Source organism: Marmota marmota, unplaced genomic scaffold (assembly GCF_001458135.2).
Source record: "Marmota marmota marmota unplaced genomic scaffold, marMar, whole genome shotgun sequence".
Taxonomy (NCBI): Eukaryota; Metazoa; Chordata; class Mammalia; order Rodentia; family Sciuridae; genus Marmota; species Marmota marmota.
The window spans coordinates 17,284,813-17,301,234 of NW_026000222.1; the positions used below are offsets into that span (position 1 = coordinate 17,284,813).

At 48.9% G+C, this 16,422-nt stretch overlaps 1 protein-coding gene across 2 annotated transcripts; it reads left to right on the forward strand.

Moving 5' to 3' along the window:
- The first annotated feature begins 33 nt into the window (after nt 1–33).
- On the forward strand, nt 34–15,470 carry LOC107150998 (F-box/LRR-repeat protein 20). Of its 2 annotated transcripts, XM_048792323.1 has the most exons (8): nt 34–78; nt 3,013–3,114; nt 12,075–13,067; nt 13,798–14,013; nt 14,142–14,285; nt 14,466–14,683; nt 14,783–14,957; nt 15,063–15,470. In XM_048792323.1, exons 1-7 carry the CDS (start codon nt 55–57, stop codon nt 14,949–14,951), a joined length of 1,866 nt encoding a protein of 621 aa, XP_048648280.1. In that variant the 5' UTR covers nt 34–54; the 3' UTR covers nt 14,952–14,957; nt 15,063–15,470. The 2 variants fall into 2 exon arrangements, with proteins under 2 accessions (XP_048648280.1, XP_048648279.1); XM_048792322.1 differs by having other exon boundaries at nt 14,783–15,470.
- Nucleotides 15,471–16,422: the final 952 nt, after the last annotated feature.

Below are 16,422 nucleotides of genomic sequence, written 5' to 3' on the forward strand. Positions count from 1 at the left end.
CGGAACTACATTTCCCAGAAAGTCTTGCGCGGGGGCGGAGGCGGCAGGGATGCGATGGCGGAGTCGCTGCCCCTGGAGGTGAGAAGAAGCCGCCCTCCGGCCTAGCTCCGGACAGGCCCCGCCCTTGGGGTCCCGAGCTTTGGGGAGGGACTGTCAGTAAGCTCGCCTTGCGCCTTCCGCCTGGCGGAAACGACCCGCCCGGTGGATCCCAGGACCTGCAAGCTCTGGGTAACGGCCCCACTTTTGGGCCACTCTATCCCCTTAGCTTGGGGAACCGTCCTCTCCTTCCCAATCGGCCCCAGGAGATGCCTGCTCTGTCACCTTAGCGAGGACAGATTTCTGCCCATCCCCTTCGTTTCAGATTGCCGTCCCCTCCCCCTCAGTTCTGGAAGATGTCTGCTCCATTCCATCGTCCCTGAAGGGTAACCGATCTTATCCCCGTTGGCCCCTTGGGTTGCTCACTCCACTTCCTTCGTCCGCTCTCCCGGGCAGTGGGAAACAGACTATTCCCTCCCCATCAATTCTGGGAATGGTCGCTGAGGTTCTTTAGCAAAGACAGGCCTGCTACCCAGCCCCTAGTCCCATAGTGATGGCGCCCCTACCTCTTTCACCCCATGGGCTGTTTGCTTCTTCTTAGCCAGGGGCAAGACCACTCTGCCTTCTGCCTTCCTGGGCCAGAAGATAACAGGTTTTGTCTCCAGTGCCAGTGGTATCTTGGAATGGCCTCTCCATCCCTTTTGCCCTGAAGATTGCATCCCCCTCCCACCACCCATAGGAAACTGGCTACTCTTTCCCATCACTGCTGGAGTGCTCCCTCTCAGCAAAAATAGGCCTGCTCCCAGTTCAATGAGTATTCTGCAACTGTATCCATTTCTTCCTTGGCCCCAGAGGATATCCATTTTTGCCCATAGATCCCGTGGATTTTCCGTTGTATCTCTAGAAGCTGCTTGGTATGTCTAGTAGCCCCTTGGGATGGGATTCATCCCATTCTCTAGTCTCTCTATAAAGACCACCTTTCTAAGTTTAATTAATCATGTCCTCCATTCCCATGATCAATTTTTCCCCCTCCCTTTGCTCCTGGAGTTAGCTGCTAGCTGTTTAGCTTAGGAGACAGGATGGCCACTATCTTAGCTCAGCAGCTTCCCTGCTTCCCCCTAAGGATAGGAGCTTGGTCATTCCCAGTCCCTGTCAGTACTCTCTTCCCCATGCTTCCCCTCCCTAACCCAGGCTGTACTTCAAAGTCATTCTCCTCTCAGTAATCATCTGCTTTATCTCCCTATCCCTTCCCTGAGCAAATCTTTGGTGAAAATAGAGGTAGAGGACTGCCTATCCTTACTATAATCCTGTAAGTATTGACAGAGCATCTCATATATGTTCAGCATCTGAGAAGGGAAGGAGAAATCAGAGTGGAGTAGTGAAATCAAGCTTAAGGAATGACAACCCAAGAAAGAGGCCCACAAGACATGCTGGGGGCAGTAGAAAGGATGGATCAGGGAAGCTCTGGGACCAGTGGACCAGATCAGGCATGGAGACCTGGCAGTTCTGCCTCAGGAGTGGAGATTTTTTCCTGAGAGGACTGAATAACCCTGAAGGTTTCCATCAGGAGTATGCTGAAACAGGAAACAGGTTTTGTTTTGTTTTGTTTAGGACAGTTAACCTTGTGACAGTACAGAAGGGATTAGCTAAGTTGAACTTGAAGGTAAGGTCAAGATTGTGGAAGGAATCCAGGTCTGGGGTGATGAAGATCTTAGCTGCTATAGTGGTAAAGTTGTAAAGGTAGAAATATTAGTAACAGTAATCCAGCAACCATTTATGGATCATCTAGTCCCTATAAGACTATGATCTAGATTTTTTAAAATGTCTATTTCATACATACAGAAACTGAAGTTCAGAGAGGTCAAGTACACTGCCTGAAGAGACACAGCTAGGAAGTAATGGAGCTGGGATTTGAATGAGTCTTGGTTAGTGTTTCCTAAAGCCTCTATTTTATACTTGTATTTTGAAATAAGGGATAGAAGAACATGAGTCCAAAGTGTTACCAGGACCTTCAGATGGGGTGCACTATTGGCATTAAAGGGGAAAGTTGGACTGAAGGCAAAATATCAAGGTGATGGTGAGTCATTTGGGAAGATAGTTGGCAATACTGCACTTGCACTTAGTACGTAGGACAATATGAGGCTCTTGTTGGTTGTTTATGTATGAATAAACTGAAGATCAAAAGATCCAAGTATGAGGCCTGGGAGTCACAGAAGAATCCAGAAGCAGGCCAAAAAGAATGCTGGGCTAAGGCCTAGAAAACAATGTTACAGGTCTCAAGAAAGGAAGATTTGAGAAGGAAAAAAATAGCTAATAAATTGTTCTTAGCCTCACAAGTGACCCATTTCCAGTCCCCTTTAGAGCATCCAACCTTACCACCCCAGCCTCATAGAGTATAGATGGAAGAGAGCCAGAGGCTCCCAGGGTGGGTCTTGCCAGGATCATTTCTTAATAGCCAGTTAAGAAGGCAAGTTGGCATTGGAGAATTTGGAAAGAGTGAGGGTCCCAGAGCTGAACTTGTGAGGGCAGGAGGAGGAAGTGGGGCTTCAGAGAATCAAAGGAAGATATTTGACTTACCATGTTCCAGATCTATGCAAGACACTGTGCTGTTACTTAATTCTCACAGAAACCCATTTAAGTCTCATTACATTGCCATTTTATAGATAAAGAAAACAAAGGATCAGAGAGATCATTAACAGATTAGGGATTTGAAACTAGGTTTATATGGCCCCAATACCCCAGGCTTTTTCTATTAAACTGGGCAGGAAGTTTGATTTTTACCAGTTAGTATAAGTGTGCATCCAGAGAGGGCTCAGGAAAGGTTTACTCACAGTGAAGATGCCTGGAAGTTGGAGAGGGGAAGTGAATACTCTGTGAAACTTCAGATCCAAAATGAATCCACTGTGCTATCAGCTGGAGTAGGTTCCAAAGGACCCCCAGCTCTAACAGCCCCAATGCCTTGTCTTTTTCCCTCAGATGCTCACGTATATTCTGAGCTTCCTTCCTCTGTCAGATCAGAAAGAGGCCTCTCTCGTGAGTCGGGCTTGGTACCGTGCAGCCCAGAATGCCCTTCGGGAGGTAAGGTACCCACCCACCTGACCCATTCTCAGTTGTCTGTCACTTCAGCTTGCTCACAGTCCTGTTCATATGTCATCCATCCATCCATCCATCCATTCTGATGTACTCACACGTCCATGCATACTGGGCTTAGGGCTGGGGTTATACAGATGAATAAGATAGTTTTCTAAGGAGCTCACAGTCCCATGCAGGAGAAAGACAAGTAGCATAAATGATCATGATATCATGTGCACAGTGTTGTGGCCCTGGCATGGAAGGGTGCAACAGGGACCTGAAGAAGGATATGCAAATAAGGTTGACCAGTAATTCCAGGGAAGGCCTCCTTGAGGAACAGGGTGAAGATGAAGGTTGGTTTTCCCAGACCAATAACAGCACAGATAGAGACACCAAGATGTTGAATAGTCCTGGAAATGACCACACAAGTTCCATGTGAGATACGTATGGGAGATGAGACTAAAACGGAGGCAGACTGTAAGCTGACAGATGTGCCAGACAGCAGAGTTGGGTTTTCTCCTGATTATCATCTTGGGCCCTTTAAGGAATGTTAAGGCAAGCGAGTGACAGTTTGTGACTGTATGTTAGAAGCTCTGCAGTACAGTTGGACTGGAGAGGGCAAGCTTGAAAGTAGGGAGGCAGCCTCGCCAGGAGGTAAATGCAGACCTCTTACTAGTTTGAAAGGCAAACAATAATAACTCTTGGAACTGATTTCTTTTATGATCAGTGAGGTTCAACAGTTTTTCTCATTAGCTTACCATTTGTATTTCCCTCTTTTTTTGTTTGTTTGTTTGTTTATTCATGTTCATCATCCTTTTAACTGCTAGGGTCTTAGTATTTTACTTACCCATTTGTATGAACTTCTTATACATTAAAGAGATTAATTCCTTATATATTTATTGAAATATATTTCTAATATGTTTGCCTTTTATTTTGATTGGTAGATATGTGTTTTTATTTAAGAGATGCAGAAATAAGTTTCTGTGTTGTTGTTTCTCAACATTGCTTTTCTTTTTATTTCTTCCATTGTTGTTTAAACGTAAAGATCCCTTGCCTCCTCAGATCTGATAAATATGCCCTCATTTTTCTTCTTTTTCTCAAAATAGACATTATTTCTTAGAGCAGTTTTATGTTGACAGCAGATTATTTCTTCTTTTTTATGATTTGAATACTTATTGGTAAAATTTATTTTCATTTATGTTATAAGAAGCTAAACTGATTAATTTTCAAATAGCCCCAACACCATCTTCCCCTTCTTAGGTTGGAACCCTCACCTGTCACATAACAAAACGTATGTATTAAGTAGGGTCTGTTGTCAAATTTTCTATCCAGTGTCAGTGATTTTAGTATCTGAGGGTATCTGACTTTCGACTTACTGAAAAATTGAAGTGTGAGATATTTAGATAGTGCAATCCAGTTAGTAGTTCTGAGTGAGGAATTTAAGAGAAAGGTCTGGGTAATGAGTATAGAATTGGGTGTCATTAAAGAATTGGCTAGGGGCTGGGTGTAGTGGCTCATGTCTGTAATTCCAGTGACTTGAGAGGCGTGGAAGATCATTAGTTTAAGGCCAGCCTCAGCAACTTAGCAAGGCCCTAAGCAACTTAAAGAGCCCCTGTCTCAAAATAAAAAATAAAAAGGGCTGGGGATGTGGCTCAGTGGTAAGGCACCCCAGGGTTCAATCCCCGGTACCAAAAAAAAAAAAAAAAAAGGAAAGAATGTATGGATCTGGGGGTGTAGCTCAGTGGTGGAACACACTTACTTAGTATTTATGAGATCCTGGGTTCTATTTTCAGCAAAACGAAAATTTTTAAATGGATAGAAATAAAGCCATAGATCTGAGTAACCTCCCCCAGGGAAAACATGAAGAGCCAGAGAACAGCAGGCAGGTCATAGCAAATGCTCCAGAGGGAGGATGCCAGTCCAAGGCACAGCAAGGAAGAGACATCTCTATTGAAGTGACTGAGGAGATTCCAAAGAGGAGGGCATAGAGTCCAAGATAGGAGAGCTTTAAAGTATCAGGTGGATGATTAATGATGTCAAATGCCATAAAGAGTTCAGAAAATTTTTTAAAAATAGTGTCCATAACATTTGATAACCAAGGGACTACCAGTGATTTCAGCAATATTTAGTATCTAGTGGGGAGGAAAAGCCAGGCAAGCTGAAGAATGAATGAGAAAAGAAAGGAAGTGTAGATAGAGAGTGACCTCATTTGTAAGAAACTTCCCCTTGGAAGAAAGGAAATAAATTGGGCAGAAACAAGAGGTTGAGGTGGACTTGACAAAGTAATTTTGATTAGGAGAAATCTCAAATGTGTCAAATGAGGGAGAAAGTCCATAGAGGAGGGATGTATGTAGGCAGAAGAGAGATTAGGAATAGTGGGTGCCACCTGACGTGGTAGCAGGGATAGGCTTAGTGCACTAGGCTTGGTCTTGCTTAAGAGGCAGAGATGCCACCCCTTCCTGAGGAAGCAGAGCCATGGGGATGGAAACATGGAACTATCTGTGGAGGAAGTTCCTCAGAAGCATCTAGTTCCTTAGTGGCCACTTGGATTGATGATTTTGGGGGCCAAATTGTCATAAGATCGTGAAAAGAGAGATAGAGGCCAGGACCTCATCAAAGGACTTTAGAATAGTCACAGGGCAAAAGGAAGACTGAAAATTATCAGAGACTCACTCACATGTTTCTGTTAGTGTCAAGCACTGTGCTGGTCACTGAGGCAGAAGTGAGGAAGATGTGGTGCTCTGGAGTTTGGGAGGGGGAGAAAAACACAAGCAAAAAGGGACTAGGGTGTTGCATTTGGAGTCTGTGCAAGGCAAATGGGGGATGCAGAGAAAAGATCCAGAAAAGAATTCATGGAGAAGAAGACACTCAGCCTGGAACTCAAGGTGGGGATAGAGCTGGGGGTATAGAGTGCTTGCCTGGCACCTGGGATGACCTGAATTCAACTCCCAGCACCACAAAAAGAGAGAGAAAGAGGAATAAATATTTTCCAAATAGACAAATAGGAGTAGGTGAGGGGTGAGACCCATCAAAACACAAAGTAGCTGACTGGAAGCATGGCAGGGTAAGACGGTGGTCAGAAGTGGGAATTCCCAGAGCTGGCTAGGAGAAAAGGAGAGTGGACATGCGGAGAGGTGGGCTGAGTTAGGCTGCCTTCTGATACAGAAGGGTTTGAATGACAGCTAGGAAGCTTAGCCTCTCCTGTGGATGGGGGGACCTGGCAGAAGGTTTGAAGAGCACAGTCAGATTTGCTTTTTGGTAGGGGTCATCTTGGTGAAAAGATCAAAGATGGTTTTAGAGTCAGAGACACTAGAGGCTAGAATTGTGGTGAGAAGAAAGCTTCTGTGACATATTCCTAACAGACAATAAGGGAACCCGAACTAAGGCAGAAGCAGTGAGGTTGGAGCAGAAAAACATACCTCAATATATCAAATAAATGGAATGGAAGAGACTTTAATCATTATGGATGTGAGAGGTGAGGGTACCTTAGTACAGGGAGGTAACAATTTAGGAGGAGGAATAGCAGTAGCTCATACCTGTAATCCTGGCAACTGGGGAGGCTGAGAAAGGAGGATCACAAGTTTGAGGTCAGTCACAGCAGCTTAGCAAGATCCTGTCTCAAGTTGTTAAAAAAAGGACTGGGGATATAGCTCAGCGGTAAAGCACTCCAGGGTTCAATACCCAATACCAATAATAATAGTAGTAATAATAATATCAACAATAACAAAATAATAATAATTTGAAAAAAATAGCCTGACACAGTGGCACACACTTATAATCCCAGTGACTCTAGAGGCCAGCCCCAGCAACTTAGCTAGGCCCTCAGCAACTTAGCAAGACCCTGTTTCAAAATAAAAAAGAACTGGGGATGTAGCTTAGGTAACTCTGGGGTTATCTAGAGCGAAGTCCACGAAGCAGTTGGCTCTTAGGGCCTGGGATTCAGGAAAATGATGCAGATCAGAAAGAAAGTAGTTAGAAAGATTGCCCCATGGGGTGAAGTATATTATGCTCAGGGGCACACAGAAGAGGACAAAGATTGTGTATCCTCTGACATACAAGTGCCACTGATACACTTGCATGTCTATGACACATGCATGCTATCAGGTGAGACAAACCAGAAGGAACTCACTAATCTGTGGACTGGGTCTGCCATCCAGGTACTAACTAACGTCCAAGATCAGGCATATTCAGGGTGATATGGATATGGACTGGACTGGGTCTCTCTTCTTTGGTGAGAAGAGACTCCCAAAGCAGAAGCAGGCTGGAAAGTTACAGGAGAGCCAGGAAGGCAGTCTCAGAACCCCCACTAGGAAGTAGTGTCAAAGGGAATGGCTCCTGACCACCCATAGCAGATGGCATGGCAGAGAGGACACTGAGAAGGGAACTCCAGGATTGTTGGTGATCTTGCTGGAGGGAAGCTGTTGCCAGGAATGGGTGACTGTGTGGGGGCTGTGGTAAAGAGTGAATGAATGAGGCAAGGGAGAACTAGATGGCCAGATACAGATGTGGGTGTGCCCTTGTGCCTCCAAGGGCTTGACTACAAACGGAGAAATAGAAGTGAGGAGAGGATAAAGGGAGCTTGTGTGATTTAAGACTGTTGTTATTTGTGGGTTCTGAGGAAGGAGCAGTAGAAAGGCAGAAACGGCAAGCTTCCCAGAAGTGAAGGTGGGAATAGCTTAGCAGACCAAAAGAAGGGGGTTGACTACAACCCAAAGGACAGTAGAGGGAAGGAAGGGGTTCTGCCAGGAGGCAGTTGGTGGACATGACAGGGAAAGGGGAGAAACCTTGCAACTGATGGCTTTGGTTTCTTTTTAAAGCAGAACAGGTCATCTCTGAGAAGGTTCAGTGAGGGGGGTCTCCTGCAGGAGGCTCAGAGATGAAGATGGTGGACTTGGGGAGAACTCTTGTGGGGACAGGAAAGGAGGCAGGATGGAGGAGGCTTATGCTGGGGGTGTAGGAAAGAGGGAATACCCTGGCTTTCTCTGTAGCATTCTGTATCCCCAGTCTATTAGACTCCAAAGAGGCAGTTGGCCTCATCATCTGTCGCCAGGCAAGGAGAGCAAGCTCAGCAGTGTGAGGGAGGCAAGGCGATAAGCCCTGAAGAGGAGCAGTGGAGGGGTAAGACTCATAGAGGCCAGTAAAGGAGAAAAGGGCACAGGAGGCAGAGGGGGCAGTCAAGCCCCTGGGTGTAGATGAAGTGGAGGAGGAGCAGGGAGGAAGAGAGAAGGAAGCTAGGGTCAGCAGCTGGAATCCTGGAGTCCACCAATATAGCACAGGGCTGCTCCAGCTAACCAGAACCTCCAAAATGTTGATTAAGATTTATTTGGGCCAAATGCAGTGGTGCACGCCTGTAATCTCAGTGGCTCTGGAGGCTGAGGCAGCAGAATCGTGAGTTCAAAGCCAGCCTCAGCAAAAGTGAGGCACTAAGCAACTCAGTGAGACCCTGTCTCTTAATAAAAAACAAAATAGGGCTGGGGGTGTGGGTCAGTGATAGAGTGCCCTGGCACCCCGCACCACAAAAAGATTTATTTGATACCCCTGCAAAGCTCAGTCCCACTGGGCTGGGGGCACTGGGAGGCCAGGCCACAGGCACCTAGGCATCCAGGGCCCTGCCCACACCTCAGCACTACCATATTCCAGAAAACAATCTGCATAACCCCGTGGACAGGAATCATCTTTCAGAGCCCAGGTGTAGGCAGGTTGATGAGAAGGCAGTGCCCCAGCTACTGTGTTGTGGAAGACACTGGCCTACCAAGGCCAGGCCAGGGCCTGTGTCCTACCAGGCCAGGATAGAATGCTGAATTTAGTGACTTCTTATTCCCCTTGACCTGATCCACTGTTCACTTACTTCCAGTTTGTCTCACTGCAGGCAAGCGTAGCAGCCCACACACACCCAGGCCTTGCCCATGCCCTGGGGAACCCTGATTGCTGCTACTGAATTGATCACTGTGGAGCAAGAATGAAAAACAGCTCAGCTTCTGCCTTCCACTGTCCTTTCCTGCCCCAGTTGGCCTCTGTGTGTGGGGTGGCTGAAGCTGGAGCAGGTGACCTTGCAGTCTCCCCTCTGACCTCTAGAAGCATCTTCCTGGGCAAAGGAAGAGCTAAAGTTCAGATCCCAGGAGCCTTGTTTTCACATGCTGCCATACTCCCCAAAGAGATAAATTTCCCTAAAAGGCTCTTCCTGGGCTTCCACACTTAAAGTCCAGCTAAACTCAGGAGCAGGATAGGCCTCTGGGTGAAGGCTTAGAGGCTGCCCCCACCCTACCAATGAAAACAGTATGGGACCACAGTTAGTCATAAGCCTCCTTCCTAATAACTGGAAGTCCTCAGGCCATGCCCTGCCTATTTTGGGGGTGGGTTTTTGCTGCCAGCAGCAGGTGTGGCCTAGCCCTGGGATGACTGCCAGTGCCCTTCCTTGGCTGCTTGTCCACCTTGTTCATAGGGAGGTAGTGGGAAAGGAAACATTACTGACTACTCAGGCTCTGAGGAGGGGGAAAGAGGCTGAGCACTTGTGTCTTCTGGGGGCCTGCAGGGATCTGGGCTTCTCAGTCATATGTGAGTGGTGGGGGCAGGTGCTGGCTGAGCCACCTAGCTGCTCCCAGCTCCCCTAGCCCTAGTTTATTCAGCCTCAGACTGACTCATCTCATGTAGGGTTAGGCAGTAGCTGGAGGCATAATTTTCCTTTCTTTTCTACAAACTTCTCTCTATGATCTTTTCATCTCCTTCCCTAGCCTCACACACTGGAATCTTCTCCAGTTCTCCTTAAATCTGAAAAAGAGACCCAGGCCCTTGGGAGTCCCCACTATCCCCCCACCATAAGGGGATCTGTGGTGAGTGCCCCTTTCACTAGGAAGGACCATGATTTGGAAGTGTGGTCTGGAAGGAGAACCTAGCCAATCTACTGTGAGAGAAACCAGGAACTAGTACCCATCTCTATGCATGTTCCTTCCTACCACTGTAGCCTTGGGCAGCTGCCTCCACCTGGGGCAGAACCCACTTAGGAATGGGTTCCATGCTTCCTGGGAGAGTCCTATCAATAAGGTTTTGCAAGAGCCCATCCAGTGTCAATTCTGCCTTTCTCATTTCCTTTGGTGCTGTTTTGTGGGGTACAATCAGGGGACAAAGGCTTGTTTTTATAGTTACTGAAAAGGTAGGTATTTTGAGGAGCTAGCTCTCCTGTATTAGGACCTTGTTGATGCTAAAACAAGAGCCTTCTTTGAGTTCTGTGTGCCTGAAACCTGGGCAAGAGGTAGAGGAACAGGGCTAGAATTTTAAAAGCTAAGCCAATTCCCCACTCTGTTCCTTCCCCTCCCTCTCTTCTCCACAGACCTATTCCACACAAATTGTACTGACTTCCCCTTGGCTCCCTCTGGCACAAGGTCAGGGAAGGTTCATGAAAGACTCTCCCTTAGCCAGAGGCTCCCAAACTCCTATTCAAGCCAACTTATTCTTACCACTTAGCCTGAGCTCATGTCTTGGGTCCCACCCTAGTCCAACTATGCACTCCCCATTCTCTCTTCCCTGCTTCTCTGTGGCAGAGCCAACTCAACTTCGTTGGTACCTCTGAGACTTGTTAAATTATTAAATCCAGCCCCCACAAAATGGGAGGCTTATCCTTCCTCACCTGGAGAGATAGATGTGTGTTCCAGAGTTGTGCCACAGAGATTCTTCAGGGCCCAATTCCAGGCAACCTTACCTATGTTAGTTTGTGCGTGTATGTGTGCGTGCACATACACAGACACACACACACACAAAAACCCTTTTTGTTGTTGTTGTTGGGTGGTAGAAATGCATACCTGTAATATCAGCTAGTTGGAGACTTAGGCAGGAGGATTGAAGGTTTGAGACCAGCTTGGACAACTTAAACCCTGTTTCAAAATATTAGCTGGGACGGGCATGGTGGCGCACACCTATAATCCTGGAGCTTGAGGCAGGAGGATCACAAATTCAAGGCCAGACTCAAGAACTTAGGGAGGCCCTAAGCAATTTAGCTCTTAAATAAATAGACCCTCTAAAAATAAAAAATAAAAAGGGCTGGGGATATGACTCAGCACTCTTGGGTTCAATTCAAATTTTTTTTTTTTTTAAAGCTGGGTGCAATGGCATATTCCTGTAATCCCAACACTTTGGGAGGCTGACACAGGAGGTTTGCAAGTTTGAGACTAGCCTTGGCAACTTAGTGAGATCTGGATTCAAAATTAAAAAATGAAAAGAACTGGGAATGTAGCTTAGTGGTAGATCATCCCTATTACTCAAATAAAAGTGGGAGGGGAACTAGGGGTGTAGTAGTTCAGTGGTGGAGTGCTTGCCTAGCATGCATGAGGCCCTGAGTTCAATCCCCAGTACTAAAAAATAATAATAATACAAACATTCATGTGCCTGAGACACTGCCTGCCCTAGACCTCTGGCACATGGGCCACAGAGAGTTGTGGTGAGTAGTGCCCACTTCACTTCTTCCTATCTTCAGCTGTTCTTGAGGCTCTTTATATGGTCTCTAAAAAGGGGTCATGGGGAAGCTGGTTGCTTAGCTAATACAGTTCTTGGAGTAGGAGGCTGGGTCCATGAATCTCAGGGCTTCCTTCTCAGGGCTTCCTTCTGAGGTACCAAAGGTTAGGGACCAGCATATTTTGTTCTTCTACCCTGTGTAGTTTCACTGGGCTTCCTTCCAGGTCATATCACAGCCCTCCTGTGCTCAGCATGCCAATTCCCCATTCTGTTCCTTCCCCTCCCTCAGCATCTAGCCCTGTCCTTCACCAGCTTTTCAGGCCTGCCCTTGGTGGTCATCTCCAAACCCCAGCAGGACATGCCTTCCCAGCTCCCACTTCCTACCCACACTCCCCACCCACACTCCCCTCAGCCACACATGACCCTATACCATGGTAGGTCCTCACTGTGGAAAGGCCCTTCCTGACCTGTCATCAACTTCTGGTCAGAGGGCTAACCCCAGGCCTGCTTCTGCCCTTTAGACAAATGTGCGGTACAACATCCCAGTGTCTTCTGCCTCCCTTTTGGCCATCAAGAGTTTGGGCCTCAGGGGCATCTCCTGCATCAGCCTGACCAACCTGGATGGCTCACCAACCTCGCACCTGGTGCTGCAGTCTGTTGCCTACCACCTAGGCCCACACCTGCAGAGCTTGTGCCTGGGTGGGGGCAGTCCCACAGAGGCTTCCTTTGTGGCCCTGATCCTGGGATGCCCAGCTCTGCGCACCCTTGACCTCAGTGGCTGCAACAGCCTCTTCACATCAGGCACACTATTGGCTCAGCCAGAGATGGCCCAGCGTGTCCGGCAGGCATTGAGTGGCCTGCGCGAGCTCAAGCTGGCTTGCCTGCGGAACCTGTCCGATCTCAGCTTCAACCAGCTCAGCAGCTGTGTCCCCAGCCTGGAGCGCCTCTCCTTGGCCTATTGCCACCTCAATTTTGAGCTGAGCCCAGCTCAGGGTTCCATCAACCCCCAGGACGACTCTCCCTTCCAACTCTCCTTCCATAACCTGCTGCGATTTGTGAAAGAGCGAGCTGGCAAATTGCGGGCCCTAGATCTGAGTGGCACTGGCTTACCACCTGAGGCCCTACATTCCCTGGGCCAGGTAGCTGGGCTGCAGCTGCAGGAGCTGAGCCTGCACAGCTGCCGGGACCTTTCCACAGAGGCTGTGGCCACCCTGTGCCGCCAGCAACCAGGTCTTACCTCCCTGGACCTCAGTGGCTGCTCAGAACTGACTGATGGGGCACTCTTGGCCGTGAGCCGTGGCCTGCAGCACCTGCAGCACCTCAGCCTGGGAAAGCTGCAACGGCTGACAGATGCAGGGTGTACAGCCCTAGGGGGCCTGCGAGAGTTGCAGAGCCTGGATATGGCTGAGTGCTGCCTGGTGAGCGGGCGGGAACTGGCCCAGGCCCTGGGCTCAGTGAGTGGAGCTCCACCCCCACTGACCTCCCTCAGGCTGGCATACTGCTCTTCGCTGAAGGTGAGCATACCATGCCCCCCTTCCTCCTAGGGTGGGGCTTGGGGAGCTGGGTCTCTGGCCCCAGGGAGGAACTACCCAGTGTTTATGTCCAAAGAGGAGTAGTTCAAGTTGAATTTGGGTCATAGTCTGCAAGAAGACAAGAACCTAAGTGGACAGTGCTGCTGGCATGCCTCCCCAGAGCCCATTTGGGGCCCAGGCAGAGTGAGGTCCAAGACACCACAAGTGATCTGGCCCATGATGTGGCCCATCATCTCACATGCCACTGGACTTCTGGCAGGTGACACTCTATCCCCCACTTCAACCCCACAGTTCTGGTTCAAATTCTAGCGGTAGCATATCTGATTGGCTCAGGGAGGGTCAGCTGTCCACCCCTGACCCAATGAGCTATGGTTAGAGTGCTGTCTCAGCTCACCCCTTCAGAAAGGGCAGGGAGAACAAACTGGGCAGCTGCCTTAGAAATTTCCATCTGCTTCCTTCCTGCCCCAATCATAGACTTTTGTCCTTTAGCAACCCCCTCTAAATCTCCCACCCCGACAATCTACCCTGTCCATTTCCAAACTTTCAATCCAACATAGGAACCATGTTACTTCTTTCCTTGGACCTTCTGGCAGCTCCCTGTTGCTAGTGGGTAAGAACCTAGGGCAGGCCCTTGCTGATGACCCCACCACGCCTGGTGGCACAGGAACAAGCTGCTCCTCTGTGCTCTCCTCCCTACCTCACTTCCTCCTAGGATGCCTCAGTGCTTTCTCTGATCCCAGCACTGGGCCCAAGCCTTAGAGTGCTAGACTTGTCCTCCTGTATGGCCCTCTCCAATCGGACCCTGCAGGCCATCTGTACCTACCACACCCACCTCTCTGTTCTGCGCCTGGCTTGGTGCAAGGAGCTCCGTGATTGGGGGCTTCTGGGGCTGGAAGAATCAAGTGAAAAGCCTGCACTGTGTCCCCAGGTATGAGGCCCTCAAAGTCAGGAAGGGTGGGATGGTCTGTGAACTCAGCTACTTTCCTGCCTCTCCCTCTAAGATTATTTAAGGGCAAACTCAGGAAGAACCTGAGAAGCAGAGATTTCTCCTCACAGCTATGCCCAGAGCTGGAGTATCAGGCCTCAGGTCCTGAGGATGCTTCTCCCAAGCCACAGAGTTCATCCCTGCTCATACTGCAGGCCCTGCAGGAGTTGGACCTGACAGCCTGCAGCAAGCTGACTGATGCCAGTTTGGCCAAGGTGTGGATAGGCTGGGGATCCTGGGGCTGGAGGCAGGGAACTGGGCCAACTCACATTTTGGAAAAAAAGTTCCTTGGAGTTCCTTTCTCCTAGGCTTCTGGCTACTCCCTTTACTAAAGGCAGAGAAACTGGAAGGTTTCTGGGCTCCAATATCATGCTCCATCTACCCTATCCTTGCAGGTACTGCAATTCCCCCAGCTGAGGCAGTTGTCACTGAGCCTATTGCCAGCACTCACAGACATGGGCTTGGTGGCAGTGGCCAGAGGCTGCCCCAGCTTGGAACACTTGGTGCTGAGTCATTGCAGCCACATCAGCGACGAGGGCTGGGCCCAGGCAGCAGGGTCCTGGCCAAGGCTGCAGCACCTCAACCTGTCCAGCTGCAGTCAACTCACAGAGCAGTGAGTGTGTATTATGATGCTGAGCAGATGGAGCCAGGTGCAGTGGCTGGGCTGGGACCCCATGCTGCATCAAGCACTCATCTGGTAGTCTCCCCACAGAACTCTGGATACCATTAGGCAAGCATGCAAGCAGATCCGGGTATTGGACGTGGCCATGTGCCCGGGTATCAACGTGACAGCTGTCAGGCACTTCCAAGCTCAGCTGCCTCAGGTGACTTGTGTCCAGTCCCGCTTCGTGGGAGGGGCTGACCTGACCCTAACACTCTGAGGCCAGGTCAGTAACCATCCCTGTAACACAGCCTTCTTCATCCCCATAGTCCTAACCTGGGCTCCTGGACCTCGATTATGCCCCAGTGCCTCTTACCTCCTTTTGCTATAGACCTCCTATCTAGGTGTGGTGATGGGACCAACCCAGGGCATCCCAAGAGACTTCCTGCCCCACAGTCAAGCAGCAGTGGCTTTCCAACTACATTTCACTGCCTTGGGCCCATGGGAATGCCAGCTACATGTTGCTGCCACAGGGTTCTGTTGTCCCTGCCAGGAGGCCAGCCCACAGGCAGACTGAGCATGGAGCTGGGGAGCAGCTCCCCACAGGCAGAAGGGATTTTGAGGTTCCACAAGGACAGAGGGTGCATGTGTACCTTCTGCTCCCTCCCCGATTTCTCAGACCTAGAGCATGTGCTCCACCTGCTCCCTAGGCATATTCTTCCAGTACCTATAAGCACTGCAGCAGCCAAGCCACCAACTTTGCTGTAAATCCAAACAAGATTAAAAATTTAAGATTTTACTTCTTGCCTGAAGTTTTCAGATGAAAGGGCCCTTTCCCTCCCTACTCAGTTGACCCAAAGCCTTACAGACACCCTTTTAGTGACCTCAAGGCTGATCCATACTGGCTGAACTCAACCAGGTCCTAGCTTCTTCCCTACCTGGTAGGAAAGTCCAGAGGCCTAAAGGCTTTTCCCAGCACAACCTTCTTGGGTGTGCCTTAAAGCAAACGCACTGTGCCAAGCCAAGCCCTTGGAGCAATTGATGATGATGCCTGATTCAGTGAGGCCATCTTGATAAGTGGTGGAAAGAAATAGGACAGCATCTCTGAATAGAGGGTCATTAAAGGTCATCTAGTTTAACCACCTAAATAGTACCAGTGACTTCTCAACAGCAGCTCTGAAAAACATCTGTCAAGCTGACCCTCCATGTGTCCCCATACTTTGTCCATCTATCTTCTTATCAGTTCTAGGAGCAGCTGGCAAATGCTCTTCAAATGCCTACAGGCAAATGCCTACAGGCATTGTGCTTCATGTGGGTTTTCAGAGATGCCAAAACTCTCCCAGTGCCCAGGCCTTAGGGAGGCAAAAAGCCAACATGGACAGTCCAGTGTACAAAGTATGTATGAACAGAGAAAGAAGCACCTGGGACCACAAGCCTAGGGAAGCAATGAACTTGACCTGGAGGGTCAAGGAAAGAATCAAGACAGAAATGGGCAGAAGGGACTTTGAGGTTCCACAATGACAGAGAGTACACATAGGCCCTGATGGTGTTCAGGGAGAATGTCAGCTTGGACCAAGCTCCGAGAACCCTGCAGGCCACAGGCATTCAGTTGGAAGGGCTAAAAACTACTTAAAAACTACATATCTGCTATCCTTGTGGCTCAAGTTAGTGCCCACTCATGGTAACTCTTGACTATTAGCCCATGAATAATAGAGAAACACTGAAGAATATAAAGTGTGTGCACTTGTGTG